The sequence below is a fragment of the Actinia tenebrosa genome, unplaced genomic scaffold (genome assembly GCF_029948245.1).
Source record: "Actinia tenebrosa isolate PJP-AT-01 unplaced genomic scaffold, QUT_ActTen_1.0 PGA_scaffold1__47_contigs__length_23844297, whole genome shotgun sequence".
Lineage (NCBI taxonomy): Eukaryota > Metazoa > Cnidaria > Anthozoa > Actiniaria > Actiniidae > Actinia > Actinia tenebrosa.
This window is the reverse complement of record NW_028292578.1, coordinates 8,854,199-8,870,079: the sequence shown is the minus strand read 5'-3', so window position 1 is coordinate 8,870,079 and position 15,881 is coordinate 8,854,199. Positions and strand designations below refer to the sequence as shown.

At 35.6% G+C, this 15,881-nt stretch overlaps 6 protein-coding genes and 1 long non-coding RNA gene across 7 annotated transcripts; 3 read left to right on the top strand and 4 right to left on the bottom strand.

Moving 5' to 3' along the window:
- Nucleotides 1–58: 58 nt before the first annotated feature.
- On the bottom strand, nucleotides 59–2,883 carry LOC116295048 (uncharacterized). The gene is made up of 2 exons (XM_031702748.2): nucleotides 2,090–2,883; nucleotides 59–1,068 (listed from the first exon to the last, which is right to left on the bottom strand). Exons 1-2 carry the CDS (start codon nucleotides 2,465–2,467, stop codon nucleotides 775–777), a joined length of 672 nt encoding a protein of 223 aa, XP_031558608.1. The 5' UTR covers nucleotides 2,468–2,883; the 3' UTR covers nucleotides 59–774.
- A 214-nt stretch (nucleotides 2,884–3,097) lies between these two features.
- LOC148909810 (uncharacterized) lies at nucleotides 3,098–5,123 on the top strand. The gene is made up of 2 exons (XR_016120257.1): nucleotides 3,098–3,188; nucleotides 4,403–5,123. It is a non-coding gene; the product is annotated as an uncharacterized LOC148909810 (long non-coding RNA).
- Nucleotides 3,276–6,266, bottom strand: LOC116295050 (splicing factor 3B subunit 5-like). The gene is made up of 5 exons (XM_031702750.2): nucleotides 6,128–6,266; nucleotides 5,317–5,353; nucleotides 4,958–5,003; nucleotides 4,068–4,191; nucleotides 3,276–3,837 (listed from the first exon to the last, which is right to left on the bottom strand). Exons 1-5 carry the CDS (start codon nucleotides 6,128–6,130, stop codon nucleotides 3,790–3,792), a joined length of 258 nt encoding a protein of 85 aa, XP_031558610.1. The 5' UTR covers nucleotides 6,131–6,266; the 3' UTR covers nucleotides 3,276–3,789.
- Nucleotides 6,250–6,971, top strand: LOC116295049 (anaphase-promoting complex subunit 10). The gene has a single exon (XM_031702749.2). It carries the CDS (start codon nucleotides 6,250–6,252, stop codon nucleotides 6,811–6,813), a length of 564 nt encoding a protein of 187 aa, XP_031558609.1. The 3' UTR covers nucleotides 6,814–6,971.
- A 330-nt stretch (nucleotides 6,972–7,301) lies between these two features.
- LOC116295047 (endonuclease V) lies at nucleotides 7,302–10,331 on the bottom strand. Its single transcript, XM_031702747.1, has 8 exons — nucleotides 10,172–10,331; nucleotides 9,898–10,066; nucleotides 9,000–9,134; nucleotides 8,656–8,695; nucleotides 8,241–8,353; nucleotides 8,076–8,147; nucleotides 7,867–8,007; nucleotides 7,302–7,739 (listed from the first exon to the last, which is right to left on the bottom strand). The coding sequence occupies exons 1-8, from the start codon at nucleotides 10,213–10,215 to the stop codon at nucleotides 7,650–7,652; spliced, it is 804 nt and encodes a 267-aa protein (XP_031558607.1). The 5' UTR covers nucleotides 10,216–10,331; the 3' UTR covers nucleotides 7,302–7,649.
- A 270-nt stretch (nucleotides 10,332–10,601) lies between these two features.
- LOC116295045 (dynein axonemal light chain 4) lies at nucleotides 10,602–12,269 on the top strand. The gene is made up of 3 exons (XM_031702744.1): nucleotides 10,602–10,782; nucleotides 10,876–10,959; nucleotides 11,069–12,269. The coding sequence occupies exons 1-3, from the start codon at nucleotides 10,702–10,704 to the stop codon at nucleotides 11,231–11,233; spliced, it is 330 nt and encodes a 109-aa protein (XP_031558604.1). The 5' UTR covers nucleotides 10,602–10,701; the 3' UTR covers nucleotides 11,234–12,269.
- Nucleotides 12,222–15,856, bottom strand: LOC116295038 (uncharacterized). The gene is made up of 6 exons (XM_031702737.1): nucleotides 15,391–15,856; nucleotides 14,508–14,798; nucleotides 13,874–14,203; nucleotides 13,713–13,797; nucleotides 13,217–13,410; nucleotides 12,222–12,942 (listed from the first exon to the last, which is right to left on the bottom strand). Exons 1-6 carry the CDS (start codon nucleotides 15,746–15,748, stop codon nucleotides 12,611–12,613), a joined length of 1,590 nt encoding a protein of 529 aa, XP_031558597.1. The 5' UTR covers nucleotides 15,749–15,856; the 3' UTR covers nucleotides 12,222–12,610.
- Between the last annotated feature and the right edge of the window lie 25 nt (nucleotides 15,857–15,881).

Here is a 15,881-nt window from a genome sequence, read left to right as displayed (position 1 = left end):
TATTCCACATGTAACAGGATAAACATCTATCAAGAAGCAAACGAGTAACAACACAAGATATCTCTTACATAACATTTATTTCTGTTTAGAATTAATTTATGATGGGTTTGATGAAACCTCAAATATGTAAGATACAATATACAACACTCCCTCTTAACAGACGCTAAATAAGATCATTTCTACTGACTAATTATCGCACCAAATTTCGAGTAAAACAACTGCTTTACTACAACAGGCGGATAAACACACATTTGATATTGAGGCTTGCGTCTGTCCGCTACATGACAACAAGGAATTCTGGGAATGGTCAATGCGATCAGTAATAACACAGGGAGCACAATTTAGATTAAAGTGAATGGTGAAAATAAAATCGGAAAAATTAAATAATTAATATTTTTTTTAAATTCAAGATCAAGATAATGTCCTCTGTAATGCGAAAGAGTAAAAAAATCAATACAAATGCACTAAAACATTTTTTTCGTGCGTGCCTTTGTTTTCCTATATAATTTCCCTGTTGATCTTATGTATATATACTCTGACTGTTTTATTTTCACCATTCACTTTAATCTAAATTGGGCTCCCTGTGGGCATACGTACCTGAAATATCAGGTGAAAGATCCGTTACAAATAATATTTTTAGTGTTAAATAAACAAAAAAATATTTGTCTTTGGCGAAGGTGTGAAATACAGGGAAACGATGGAAATTAAATGTGGTAATGTTTGCCGTTTCAAATGCAGAAAGACTGATAAACGTGATAATTTATCTGCCTACTCTCATCTAGAATATCCACGAGTGACAAATTGGGAGTTGGTGTTCCCCTTATTACAGGCTGATATGGACTTCTTCTTGATTTGATACCGGTTTATCCACGGTGATGGGGAACCATTTCTTAAAGACAATGTTACTCTTCTTCCTGAATGAACTTTCTCCTCATGCTGATCATTGAACCTCCGGGCTGTTGGCTGCTCAGATAGTTGGCCGTGTTTTGACCCACTTCTACTTAGAAATGATCCATTTTGATGGGGTTCCAAAGGCGAGTCGGCTGTCAAGTTCTCTTCAAATGGCTCCTGCAAATATATAAGCACTTTGTGATTATTTAACATAAGGCCGAGTTTGTGTTGAGGCAAGGCATCATTATGCTGTCTATTGGGTGAAGTCGGGATTCATAAGGTCAATCAGTCTAAAAGAGTTTGAAACTACTAGGCCTGAAAACCGACACTAAAAAGTTTTGACACGGTTCATGGCAAACTGTGAAAAGCAAGCACCCACCTGGCGACCAACTATGACCAAACGCTGCAAACGGCCATCCAAATCGCATCCGGACACAACAAAAAATATGCTAGGAAAAAAGAGTGCTACAGAAAATAGAGTTTAAATGTTATCTATACATCTTCTCGTCTTAAAACTCCGACACTCAGACTGATATCAGCACTGCCTTTTAATGGATGGCACAAGAAAATAACTATATCATTAGTTGCATAGAACTTCCATGAGGATAATGAGGTAAATCATCCGCAAGCCGAGTGAAATGCCAGAGTTTATCGAATTACAAAATACTAGAAAACGAAAAGGCTTTAATCGAAAAGAAATAGTCATCGATGCTCACCTAATGATGATGATTGTTATGAAAGTAATCGAGTAAAATACATTTTGCGAAAAAGCCGGTTTTTGAACGATTTTATTAACTCTCTAAGAAAAGCCTAAACAATTTATGCTTTCAATTTTGTGTTTTTCGCTCATAAAATCGATAATTGCACTGTCGTTTTTGGAAAAAAATCTCCTTGAATGTGACCTGCAGTCTAGATTTCATTAATAGTGTCCATAGTTACTGGTACCAATCAGAACTATAAGATAAGCACTTGTTTTTCCTATCAGATACATGATTTTATAATGGTATGTCATTCTTCGCTGATCTCCTACCTTATTTGTTTAAGAAAATAGCGTTTACAGGAACCATCATTCTATCATTGTTTTTTTCCTCGTTTGTTGTTAAATTCTCATCTTCTTGTTATAGTTGCGTGGCCATTAGGGTGGTGGTCATTGCACGGATTATCTTAGCCTAGAAACTCTACTAACATAAATCATTACCTGTTTTTCCTGCCTGGGATCTTTAACGTTGCCAGTATTGGAACTTGTTCTTATTTTAGACGGGAAGAAACCGTTGATTATTCTTCTGTGTTTGTGAGCGGGATGCTGTTCACAGTTGGGGTGACATTTGTTCATGGCCAAATCCAAGATAGGCGGACAAACGAGTTGGCGTCCTTTCAGTTTTGTGTTTTTTCGTTTGTCTGCGGCTTCTAGATGGTTGTTGGTTATTTGTTTAATAGTGTGTATTTGCTCCTGTGTCCGTGTTGACGAGTGTTGAGATAAAAAGTCAATCATAGGATTGGTTTGAACAGCTCTCTTTTCTGTAGTGTAAGCAACACCTTCTGGTCCAGGAAACACAACTATCTTGAGCGAAGACATCAGGATTTATTCCAGGAACCATACAACAACCTACATAACTAAACTTGCTAAGTATAACACGACTGGATACCCAGTTTCTCTATTCAAAACTGGAAACAGCTTGATAAGTGAAATAAAAGGCTAAGCAGTCGTGTCTATTTGCGTCAAAGACCCAGCTCCTTTAGAAAGAATAGTCGGCGCGAGCCAATTAGACTCGATTTAGTCAACTCCCCAGTGAATAGATGTGATTAACAAGCCAGGAAGAGAGGAAACTGCTTGGCATAATAAAACTACAATACTTGGACTCTTCGTCACGTTCTTCTGGAGTCAGACGGAGGAACGTTGTAACAAGATCCTTCCATTACGTTGAACCTTGTGAATGGCAGACAAACGACACTTGTTTGACCTCAACTTTCTCTCTAATCATCTAGCTTATTTTTAATTATTTGTGTTAACCACTCATCGCTAATAAACATCAATGACAATGATATCTAAAAGAATCCAAATCCCTTTTGTCCGCATGGATTAGAACGTCTAAAAGTTTGCAAATTGTATGTAAATATCCATTTGGAGGTTTGCCGACAACTCGCAAAAAGTCGACATTGGATTGCATTTTTAATGCAATCAACCGCAATCAAAAAAATAATCAAGGCCAAAATAAGAAATACAAACACGTAGGGTGCCATACATGACCCGACAGGCATGAGCAGTAACGAAGAGCTGTCATCAGATATTCAAATAGGTATATAAGTCTTACGATTGTATCTCCATTGTCAACACTCGAAAAGTGTTAAATCTTTGCAAAACAAGTGAACAAAATACAGCAAAATGATAGAAAAACAGTTTGCCGTACTTTATTTGTTTGTTTTCGCAGTGTTTCATACAAGATAGCATATCTTCTTCACTTGAAATACGGTGTCAAAATCTTTATACAAATATGGAATTTTTATAGCTTTTTGAATGCTTAGTTAGGAAAGAATCAACAATTATAGCAACAGTCAAAGATGTACAAAAGCAGCCTGGGCATGTAACTAATAGCTATATAACATTACATAACAATATATAATATAAAATATACGTAACATGAATGTCAGAAAAAACTTGTTACATAATGCAATAGAGGATGATTGGTTGAAGTTACTTCTAACCAATCCCCTCCCCTTAAACACATTTGCATATTCAAACCCTTACAAGAATTCATAATGCTTTGCGTATCCACAAGTTGAAAGGGTAGTTTTTGTTTGATTACAGATGATCAGTTGTTATGCTGTTTTATACAAGACATTCTTTATGTGATATAGGAGTCTTTAAATAGAAAAGTCGTAGTTCAGTTGCAAGTTGGTTTATTCCTCTGGTCGCTGGGGAGGAGTTCCACAAGGTTGCAGCATTTTCTATAAAAATATAACATCTTTAGTAAAAACTCTCATTTTAGTCTCAAAAAACCTTGCTGTTTAGTTCTCCATATTTATAAATACGTAAATATCATGATATGAAAATTATTATCATTCCGAAATAATGTAGTTTTCTGACAAAGATTGTATTCGGATATATAATGCAAAAGTGTCATTTATCACAAACACAATCTTCACTTAAATCAAATACATATTTCAAGTGGTCTTACCTCAAGCAAATTAAACCTTACTCTGGCTTTAGATTCATTTTCTACCAGTGCAAAGAAATCTAACAAATTACTGTGTCCTATGTAAGATGCCATGCTATCTCTCTGTTGATTCACAAGCCATTCACTGGAAATCAAAGACATCAATAATGATTATCAAGACAAAACATTGATAAAATAAACAGGACATATTATATTTTTCAATTTTTTGTTTTATAAGTTTAAGATATTGGCAAATTATAAGCATCTAAAAAATGAACCAACATAAACAATGCCTCTTTTCTTCTTTTTATAATTTCTATGCATGAAAACTGTAAAATCTTTTTTAATCAATCCAGACTGCAAGCCTTCCCTTGGAAAACCCATTCTAGTGCCATTGAACCCATGACAACTAATCCAGACTACAAGCCTTTCCTTGGAAACCCATTGTAGTGCCAGGGAACCACAACAATCAATCAAGACTACAAGCCTTTCCATGCAAACCCATTCCAGTGCTAGTGAGCCCACAACAACTAATCCAGACTAGAAGCCTTTCATTAGAAACCCATTCTAGTGCTAGTGAGCCCGCGACAACTAATCCACACTACAAGCCTTTCCTTGGAAACCCATTCTAGTGCTAGTGAGCCCATGACAACTAATCCAGACTACAAGCCTTTCCTTGGAAACCCATTCTAGTGCTAGTGAGCTCATAACAACTAATCCAGACTACAAGCCTTTCCTTAGAAACCCATTCTAGTGCTAGTGAGCCCATGACAACTAATCCAGACTACAAGCCTTTCCTTAGAAACCCATTTTAGTGCTAGTGAGCCCATGACAACTAATCCAGTGCAGATCCATTACAGTGCAAATGATATATAATGTAAAAGTATTATTTTACTGCATTGTATACTCACTACTTTGAAGTATCTGCATGTCCTGTACCTACATACTTGGATTGTACTTGAATAAAAAGAAAAGATAAAACAGCTTAATGTCAATATGGCAATAATGACAGTCTAGCTTGCATTAGGTGCAACATGCAGACTGAGGAACTGGAAATAAATTTCTCTATTTCTTTAACATTCTTAGAATGACTTCCTTTTGCAGGGCCTAAAATAATGGCCCCACATTGAGCAATGTCCAAACAGAATTGAAACTTGTCCAGTCAAATGTTTGCCTTGCCAGTCATTTTAACCAGTAACATTTCACCAGAAACAAGGGCCTGCCAACATGTTATTCTAAGCCCTGTTTTGACTAAGTGTTTTTTACTTACAATGTTCTAGTTGACTGTGTATGTTATATCTGTCAGTCTAAAAGACAAAATAAGGCAAATGGTTGGTAAATTAGCTATTCATTAGCTTTTTAGAAGATAATATAGGTAAGTTGTAGTGCTTGGGAACGAGGTTATTCCGGGCGAAAGCCCTTGGAATTAAATTCGGAAAAATTAATTTCCGACCTCGCTGGGATTCGAACCCACGACCTTCGGAATTGTACTACCGATGCTCTACCAGCTGAGCTAGAGGTCAGACTGAGAGCAGGCCGGGGTGAAATAGATGTTAGGTCGCGGTAATTATGATGCAAAGATGAGAGTATGTGGACCGCGTCTTTGCATCATAATCCCAGCGAGGTCGGAAATTAATTTTTCCGAATGTAATTCCAAGGGCTTTCGCCCGGAATAACCTCGTTCCCAAGCACTACAACTTACCTATGTTATCTTCTACTATTTCATTAGTGCCACGCGGTCCACATACTCTCATCATTAGCTTTTTAGGTACTCTCTAAGGTAACCATTTTATTGTAAATATAGTTAATATAAATTATATTTTCAGTTAAGAAGAGATTACTTGATTTTCAAATTAGGACTACGCATTACCAAACGATTTGTCCTTTAGTTTTGCCAAAATGTTTTTAAACTCATAGACCCCATAAAAAGAATTGAAGAGGACAAGCTTGCTTCGCTGTTTAGGCCTTAATTACTTTGAGTTTTGAAAAAAAAAGCATATCAGGAATAAAGAAATATTTATAACTCAATTGATCCTGACACTAATAAGTGAAGTGAGATAATATTTTCGACATAAACTTACCATTTTTTGGACTACTATTTATCTGGCCTTGTTGTTCAATATGGCGTCCCGTGCTGTCTGAGCCCGCGTAACAACACCGCATCTAGCGCATGCTCAGCTGACACACGATTCGAATATTCAAAATGGCGGGACAAAATGAAGAAAGTACAAACACAACATCAGCACTACAGATAGAAGAGGTTAATGGACACAAACTACGAGAGATAGGTGATCAAGCAGTATGGTCTTTGTCTTCTTGTAAACCAGGTTTTGGAATTGAGCAATTACGTGATGGTAATCTAGAGACCTACTGGCAGTCTGATGGACCTCAACCTCATCTCGTTAATATCCAATTTCGACGAAAAACTGCTATCCAAAATATATCGTTATACGCAGATTACAAGGCCGACGAGAGTTATACTCCTAGTAAGATATCTATACGAGCTGGCAATAGTTTTCATGACCTGCATCAAGTAGAACTGATAGAGTTAGCGGAGCCTAATGGATGGCTTACAGTTCCTCTGTCTGATGGCAACAAACCTTTAAGAACATATATGGTACAAGTAGCTGTACTCGCTAACCATCAGAATGGGAGAGATACACACATGAGGCAGATCAAGATTCATGCTCCTTTAGCCGATACTGGTACCTATGATATGCCATCATTTACATCAGTAGACTGTGCTATGTACAGCACTATAAGATAATGACTGGACCTACCCTCCCCTCCCCTGTAATCTTTACAGTAAAACTTCTTGATACTATAGAATGTTTTCACTCAAGTGACGAGGCAGCCATATTGGTGTACCAAACAATAGAAACTTTCTGCACAGTTTTTGCATAAAAATAGAGTGCAATGCCACAGAGGATAGAAAATGTATTTGTTTTGGTACATGTATACCAACATTGCCCCTGTGGTGTCATGTGAAAATGCTCTATTGTGTGCATTGTCGGGAGCATCAAAGGAAGGAATGCAGATACTGAAACCCCTCCACAAGTTTTGTTGACTACCTTGTTTTCTTTTTTTCTTTTTGCTTTGATTGACATTGAAATTGGGCAGACTACCACAAGCTAGACACCATCAAGCCATCATAAAATGATGGTTTCAAGATTCTGAATGTCAATTCGTCACTCAGAAGTCTTGAAGTCACATGAAAGCTTTAAAAATATGAGAAAAATTGCACTTGAGGCAATCAATAGGTGATAAATTTATTAAAAATTAACTATCAATATAAGAACAATGCCTGGTGTTGTAAGAATCTAATACTACATATAAGAATTATTAAGACGATATTACTGATGATTAAAAAGTGTCTTACCCTAAAAAATCTGGTTTATAATATTAAGTCTTGGATACTTCCCTAATTCATATCTATGTATAATATTCTTTAAAATCTATCTTAAAAATAATACTATACACTCTTGGTTCAGACATGTACTCTGCTGATACTAGACAATTTGATTCAATAGGATTTGATGCATAAATTGGTGGATATATAAAATATACCTAAAATATTTATGTTTTCTCATCAAATATTGAAAATTAACTCTGACCATCCTTACCCTTACAAGGACACTTGGCCAATTCTTTTTCATAATTCTCTCTTAAATATGCTCGGGAACGGATGTCAGCCTATAAAAAGAATGAAGGTGTTAGAAATTGTTACAGTGATCTAACCCTTGAAACTAATATAAACTTAAAAGTTATAAAAGAAAGCAATAGAATTTTTTTCAATAGGTTGAATGTACTATACTGTAACCTGTCTTGTAGGCTCAGGTATTCTGTATTTACAGCATTTAAGGACAAGGTCTACAGCAGTTGCCAATCCTATCTTGTGTCCCACTGACACATAAATAGGTTTACAAACAGTCCTTCCACATGGCTTACTTGTTCTCAGGACCTAGAACATAGAAAAAGCCTTCAATTTCATTACTGGTATAAAAATGATTTCCTATTTTATTTGCATACCATTGCAGTTGTTTCTCCTGATGGTCCCTTCAAAGGAAATTGGTCTCCTAGGTTCTTAAGTTCATTTTTTATCTGAAAACAAAATATTTATTTGAAATTATCATTAACACTATTAAAAATATTAATACAAAACATAATGTCACATAAATTGAACTCTGCCATTACTTGTGTTTTGTGTGCTACATCATTTGAAATGCTATGAAGGTATAACAAATTTTTTGCTACTCCAATCGTAGGTATATCAGTATCAACACCAAGATGAGAAGCTATTCCAAAACCTGAAAATTTAATTAGATAGATAGATACACTTTATTTATTAAGGGAAGCAATTTACAGAAAAAACTGTACTCTTCCTTATGGCCCTAATTCATATGAAAAGCTTAGGAAATTTGTCCTTCTTTTGACAAGGAAGCAGCTGGCTAGATTAACATGTTGTACACTCTCTCCCACAATCAAAACATCAAAGATCGAAAGAATAAACAAGTATGACCAACCTCTTCCACACATCTATCACCATATATAATGTTCAGGAAAAACTTTGCCATGTTTTGCCATTGCAAAATGAGAAAGAGAGATTTACCTCTTTTATGATGCACACCATTCCCGTCTACCATGATGACCTGCAATGAAAATATGTTTGTCAAAAAGTGTTCATAAGTTATGGGATGAGCAGCTATGGGGATTTAACATTTTCCAATAACATTTTCAGAGTCACTCAAACATAACATAATTTAGTCACCCCCCTCCCCCCAAAAAACGTTTAGTGAACTAACTCATATTTGAATTAATATCTTTGACAGCCCCTCCCTCCCCAAAGAGAGAATGGCTAACACACCACCACATAAATTATTAAAGCTCCCTAACAGAATTTGTTTTTGGTAGAGTTAATACCAGAATAAAAAATATTTGGTAGAGTTTTCTGACCTGTGGCATGAGTTGAGGGTTTTCTCTTTTCAGCTTTTCTATCTTGGCTCTCAAGAGTGGAACCTCTCTGAATGCAAGAAAGTTTGTTATATATGGGATATGTAGATGCTCAAGGGAATAATCCTCGTACACAACCTGAAATCATACAGATGAGACAATTCAATAATGATCTAATGATAATGATACAAGGGTGATTCAAGGGTGGTGGAATAGGTGGCTAGTCATTCCCCCTTGGAGTTGAAAAATACTAAGGAGAAGGTAGACCTCAAAAGGATTCGATGTGATGCCTTTCTAGATAACAGTTACCCCTCCACTCCCTGAAATCATTCAGGATTTGTCCCTGTGATAATTAGTGCCAGGGCCATAGCCACTATAAGGCAAGTGAGGCAGTTACCTCAGTAAAATGTCACAAATGCCCTTCAAGACTCTGGAAATTGCATTTCCAATGGTCATAATTTCAAAACATTTCCAGGGACACATGCCCCTGAACCTTCCTACTTGTTCCCACCTTTGCTCCCCATTTGCCTCAGTAAACAATTTGCCCTGGCTATAGCCCTGTAAGTGCTTGAATGTAAATAATGGACTATTGATCAATTATAATAAGAAGAGAATATTGAGAATGAGAAGAATGAGAATGACTTTACTTAATCTGCATAAATAATGGATAAGGTAAATGTACCCATCATGCAGGTACTATCAGGTGTTAACACATGCGCTCTTCAAAAGAGAAACCCCAGCTTGTTATTCAGAAATCCCCTTACCTAGATATGTACTGCTTGCAAAAAGAAGTTTTTCATAAAGAAAAAGAAAATTAATTCGAACATAAAAATCATTTATTTTCGATGCTTTCTTAACATATTCTTCATCACATTTATAAGTTTTCGATGTTTAATTGTACCTTTGGCTCATCATGATCATTATCAGAGTACGACAGTACTACCAAGCCTGGACAGGCATGATTTTCATCGCCCTTTTGAAAAGAAATGTCAACTCCTCCAATAAGACAAACGGAACTTAAGTCTATGTTATCCTCAACTATCAATTTCTCTTTTAATTTGGACTGTTCCCTGAAAAACAAAGAAGTATTAATATCAATTTTTATGAAGAATAGGTTTCATTTGATTTCAAAGCAGTGCTATCTATTCGTATATAGTTTTATACTTGAAGCTTACTTGATCCAAGTCGTCTCCTCCTCACTAAAATCCCTCGATGCCATTGCTCAGCTCATTTCCCATATAATAACTGCACATCTAGTCATTATCCTAAGAACGTTTTAGGGGAAATTATCAACTAAAAAAAATTCCCAAAGTTCTTGAAATTTGCCGTCATTTCTTGTAAATATTATTAACCCAGTCTTTCTCTGACAAAAACTATATAGGGAGCCCGACTGTTGGGACCTGTTGTGGAGCCCAAAACTAGTTTCATTCTTTTTTATTTTTTGTAAAATAAAGGTTACGATATCCATATTATAACTAAGCTTCATTCCTATATTCTCCAAAAATCAGCATTTGCTTTATTTATTTCTAATATAAAATGGTTAACTTAAAAGTTTTTACTTTTATATGGGTTTCCTGTGTTGGTCGTCGCGATGGTAACGAGGAATAGCAGTCGCCATCTTTAAAAGTATCAAGTAAAAAAGCATTTGAAATTAGTTTTTGTCCTAAAAACTCTATAAAAACACTTATTTTTCAAAGATTTCAAAATGACCGAATCAACTGAAGCTACAGGAACTCAAGAAGCTGGATATGATTACAAAAGACTTCACAGTTTTCCATTAATAAGAGTAAGAAGTTGAGAAAATGTTGCTTTTGTTTACTTTACTAGTTGGCTTTCTGTCAATTGAGCATCCTATTTTAAATCTATTCCTTTGTTTTAGTATTCAGATATGAATGATGAAATGCGAACAGAAGCTATGGAGCTTTGTGTTACAGCCTGTGAAAAGTTTTCATCTAATAATGAGGTAACTACCTTATAAAAATGCCCAATAAACTTACATAGATAGTCTTTTATAGCTTTTTTCCTTCCAGTTTCATTGAGATATAGTGCTTAATTATATTTCTCATTCACAGACAGCTGCTAAGATGATCAAAGAAAGCATGGACAAGAAGTTTGGAGCATCATGGCATGCTATAGTTGGTGAAGGCTATGGGTTTGAAATCACACACGAAGTGAAAAACTTATTGTACATGTTCTTTGGTGGTTCAATGGCTGTTTGTGTGTGGAAATGTTCATAGTAGACTTGCACCATATACCACACCTTGAGTATTGATATTGGCTATTGTCCATGTTGAGCATGGAAACTTTGATATTGACAGAGGATTTTAGTTACCAAGGTGACTCAAGTTATCTGGATGTTTTGCTTTTGTTAATCAAGATATTAACTAAGTTAGACAAGCTTTGTTCAAAGCATTGATTGACAGAAGCCAACGGAGTGACTTAACCTTTGATATTTTAATGCAGTCTGGGTCATATGATCATGAAAATGTGTACAGTGTCGTAAGAGTTGTTTGTATGACTCTTCACAGTGTAGATTTCATAGAGGTTGAAATCATGGCATATGACAGTATACACCTATTTCAATCAACATTGTCATCGCCAAAAGCAATAGGCAATAGGTCATTCCGACATTGAAAGTGTTTTGTTGAACACAAAGAACATCTAATCAGTCTCAGCATGAAGGTCCATGTTCTTGATAAGAATAAGAATAAGAAGCAGAAACACAAGTCATTCCAGCTATTCTTGGATCTTGAAATGACCTATCTCCTATCACTTTTCAGCTATCTCCTATTGCCTATTGCCTTTGGCATGAAAATGCTTTTTGAAACTGTATACTGCGCATCCAGTGATATGGCACAGAATTACTACCATCTATATTCAGAAGGCTTACTGTACTCAGAGTGCTGTCGCAATCATGACTTACTATGTCCATTTCATGAATTTTTCAGTTGCAAAATCTGTCATGTGTTCACATGAATCTGATTATTTGGCAATGCATAATTTGTAAATAATTTGAAAATGATTTCCTACTGATTCAGTTTGATGTATTCACATGGTTTTAGCATTCTCAAGGGAATGAAAAAACTAGCCGTGTTGGTTGGTGTAATAGCAAACAGATGACTAATACAAATCTTTTGTCAAATTCTTCATGAAGACACCTGTGAGCATGAGTACAAGCTTTTTTCAGTGGTTTGTGCAGTAGTTTACTTCAGCCTGTAACAACTGTTTGTAAATATTAAATTTATGCATTTTTATTAAAGCTGCAGACATGAAGATATTCTCATCTTTAAGTTCATTACAAAATATTATACAATAATATGAAATCATCCTTATATTAGTTTTCTCATTTGGTAATAAATTACAGAAGCAACTCTTAATCAAATATTAAATTTCAAGTTGGTCCTACATGTATATCATTGGGTAAAATGCTGATATTTTGGTCATATTTTTGATTGATTATTAATATTTACTAACATTAGCAATATTATAATGCCAATCAATATTACATTAATGCATTTACACTACACTTCATCACAATGCATCCATCTATATAGCATTAAATTCTGTATTACACACACATATCAATGATACATGTAATATTATTAATCAACAGTTCATAAAATAGTAGAGTACATAGCTGATTTGCTTGCTTTTGAGCTTCCCAAATCTTCCAGCAAAGGAATTTTTTCTTTCCTTTTAGAAAATCTTCTACAGAATCTAAATGAATGACAGCATTTATTATCAACTGGAAAAGAATCAAGACTGCGATTGTCTTCATCTCTGAAATCAAAATCAGCTGTTTCAAGCACTGAATGATGCCTGCTACTGTAAACCTTCTTTGCCACAAATAGAAGGACAAAAACTATGATGATGACACACACTATAACAGGTACAACAGCACTAGCAGTCTTTGCAGCAGTGTTATGATGAGGCTTAGGAGTTGGTCCTAAAACAAAGAGATACAATAGGTTAAGTTTAGACTCAAAATATATCTGTCTACAGTGTGTATAATGTTAACCCATTTTCAGACCATGTTTGATTCTCTTTAGAATAAGATCATTTGGGTTTTATCCATTTCATGTGTCTTCTCATGTGCAAATGTAAACAAAGAAACGATACTCTAGGGAATGGCATGTGGACACAAATTAAGAAAACATTTCACCCAAAGTAAAGAGGTCTAAGATCTCATGGTTTGGGTATTACTATAACTTGTATCCTACCTAGTATTGTGAAGTGTTGAATACGATTGACAGAACTGACATAATTTAACACCAAAACGTCCAGAGTATAAGATCCCGAATAGGAGATTGTATAATTTATTTGAAAATTACAATTTCCAGATAAAGAAGAGCAGTTGTTAAACAGTGGACGATGTGATTTCTTGAATAATTTCCAACACAACTGAAATGGTCCACTAGATGGAAGAAAGAAAAATATAAAACCATGAGAAAAGCAACCATGGAATAATGTTTTAAAATAATTATGAGGGCCATGAGTTAGATAATTACTGGGGCTAATTATGTCACCCTCTTTAAATGAAGTTCATATCATATTGTATCATTAGATGCCTATAAAAATGAACACACAAGTACTGTTTTGCACATCTGATCCACCACCTCCACCCCGATAGACCCATACTAAAGTTTAATGAAGAAAAATATCATTGTTTTTTCAGTCTGCATTATTCGGAAGTAGTAATCATTAGATTAAACTAACCTTCCTTGACATGTTACATTGACCTGTAAATCACCTTTGGTAGTGTATGAAGAATTACTTGTTAGATTAAGTTCAGTAAGAGGTTCTGAAATCAAGAGAAACAAGGCATTCAAATACCATTCATAAGGCATGCCATGTCGTTAGAAACACCAATCTTTTACCTCTTACTGATATCAAAGTTAGAAGAGGAATAACTTCATTCGTATTTGGAGTTACAAATCTTGGTGTTGCCCAGACATATGTGTCCTCAACTATGGTGAAGTTATAGCTTATGTTGTTCCCAGGCAAATGTGGAAATGTTGGACCATCATGGAAGTTCCACCCTGTTGTCACATTCTTGACTAATGAGTAAGGATCATTGTAAGCTATAATGAACTCTACTGGACCTAATGCCACATATACTCTATCCTTGGTTGGTGGCACAAGTCGTAACACTGACAAAGGTGTGTGATCATGTAGGTTATAGACTTGAAGAGCTGGAGAAAAGTTAACTGTAACACAAAAACAAATTCATGTATTATCAGTGAACAAGTTAAATTGAGGAATGGATAGATAAATGGGTGGAAGAAAGGGACAAGACAAATAGACAAATAGGAATATATAGAATAAGATTGCATAAACAGATGGGATGGACAGAGGGATAAAATGGATGAATGTGATTGAATGAATAGATAGAATATTTGAATGGACGAATAGAATACAAGAAGACTCATCAGACAAATGAAAGGAGAGAAAGGAAAGAAAGAATGAGTACATGAAAAGAGAATAATAAATCATTATTGAAAAACTTCTAACCTTTAAAGGGTAATGTTTTTGCCACAGTTCCATTATAGAGTTTTCCTAATGCATGGGCTGTTATGAAGACAGAAATACTATAAACTCTGTCCTCTGTAAAATTATATATCATTTTGTTCAAATGGTTTATTACTGGTGATGTACTATCATTGAAATTCCATGTATAAGTGATTTTGTCAGGGTCGAATAGATGACTTGGATCATGCACTGGTACAGATATATTAACAGGTCCAACAAAGTAATGATGGTGGTAAGGACCAGGAGACACTGTAAGCTGAGCATTGATTGTATCTGAAACACAGGAATTTTAAAACATACACAATAATTAAATTGACGTTTTTATAAGAGGCAACATTGGGGGACTAGGGGGTGGGGGTGGGGTGGTCTACTGTAAAGAATAAAAATGATCTATAACTGAAACTCCCAAAATGTTTCTTATTCAAAATAATATTCTTGCCTTTGCATTTTTATAAATTTATCATATTATGCTAATGTTCCTTAGGCTTGCCCAATCATGTAGGGCTGGTGTAGAGGGCTGGGCCGGGTTGTTCAAAGCTGGATTATGGCTAATCCAGGATTAACTCTATAGGTCTTATTAAGAGTTAACCCAGGATTAGCACTAATCGAGCTTTGAACAACTGGGCCCAGGAGGAGGGACTTCACACTCATGAAGGTCCAGCTACAGCTTGAACCTCCCAAACAACAGACCAGTGCCCAACCAACTGAGCCAACCAGGAAGCAGCTGCTAGTGAGGTATATATACTACTATAGGCTAGACATAAAGGTGCCTTTAGTCTATGCTTGTGTGTGTTGCATAAAGGGCTCTTACTACTCTTTAGCGATTTACGTGGGTTTTGGCTAAAGAAAAAGTACACCAGCTCACCTGTTACGACTACGACAGTAGTATTTTGTCCACATTCCTTATAATGCGGATAAGCAACCTCAATTATAATGGTAAATGTCTTCTTCCCTGGAGACGACCAGTTGTCAACAACTAGACTGGTTTCAGTTTTTTTAAGTTTAGAACAATTTTTTCCCTCGGACGTCTCCCAGCAATAACGGTTTGCACCAGGACAATTCAAAACTACAGCAGAAAGAATGGTTCTTCCTCCGATTGTTGTCGGTCCATCATTTGTAAGAAGAACCTTTGAGTTCTTGTCATCATCCCTGGCGAGACTACGCCATGAGCAAAGGGAGAAAAATACATAAATAGCTACTGTATTGCAAAAATATGAAGTCATTCTTGATTAATAAAGTCTTGTTGCAGTAGCTTCGATAGCAGTCACAAAGAACGCAGAGATAACTTAATATAAAATTACCAGTTCAAAGTGCGAGACACTTTCGTAATGAGCCAGGCTCCAAATATTATAACGT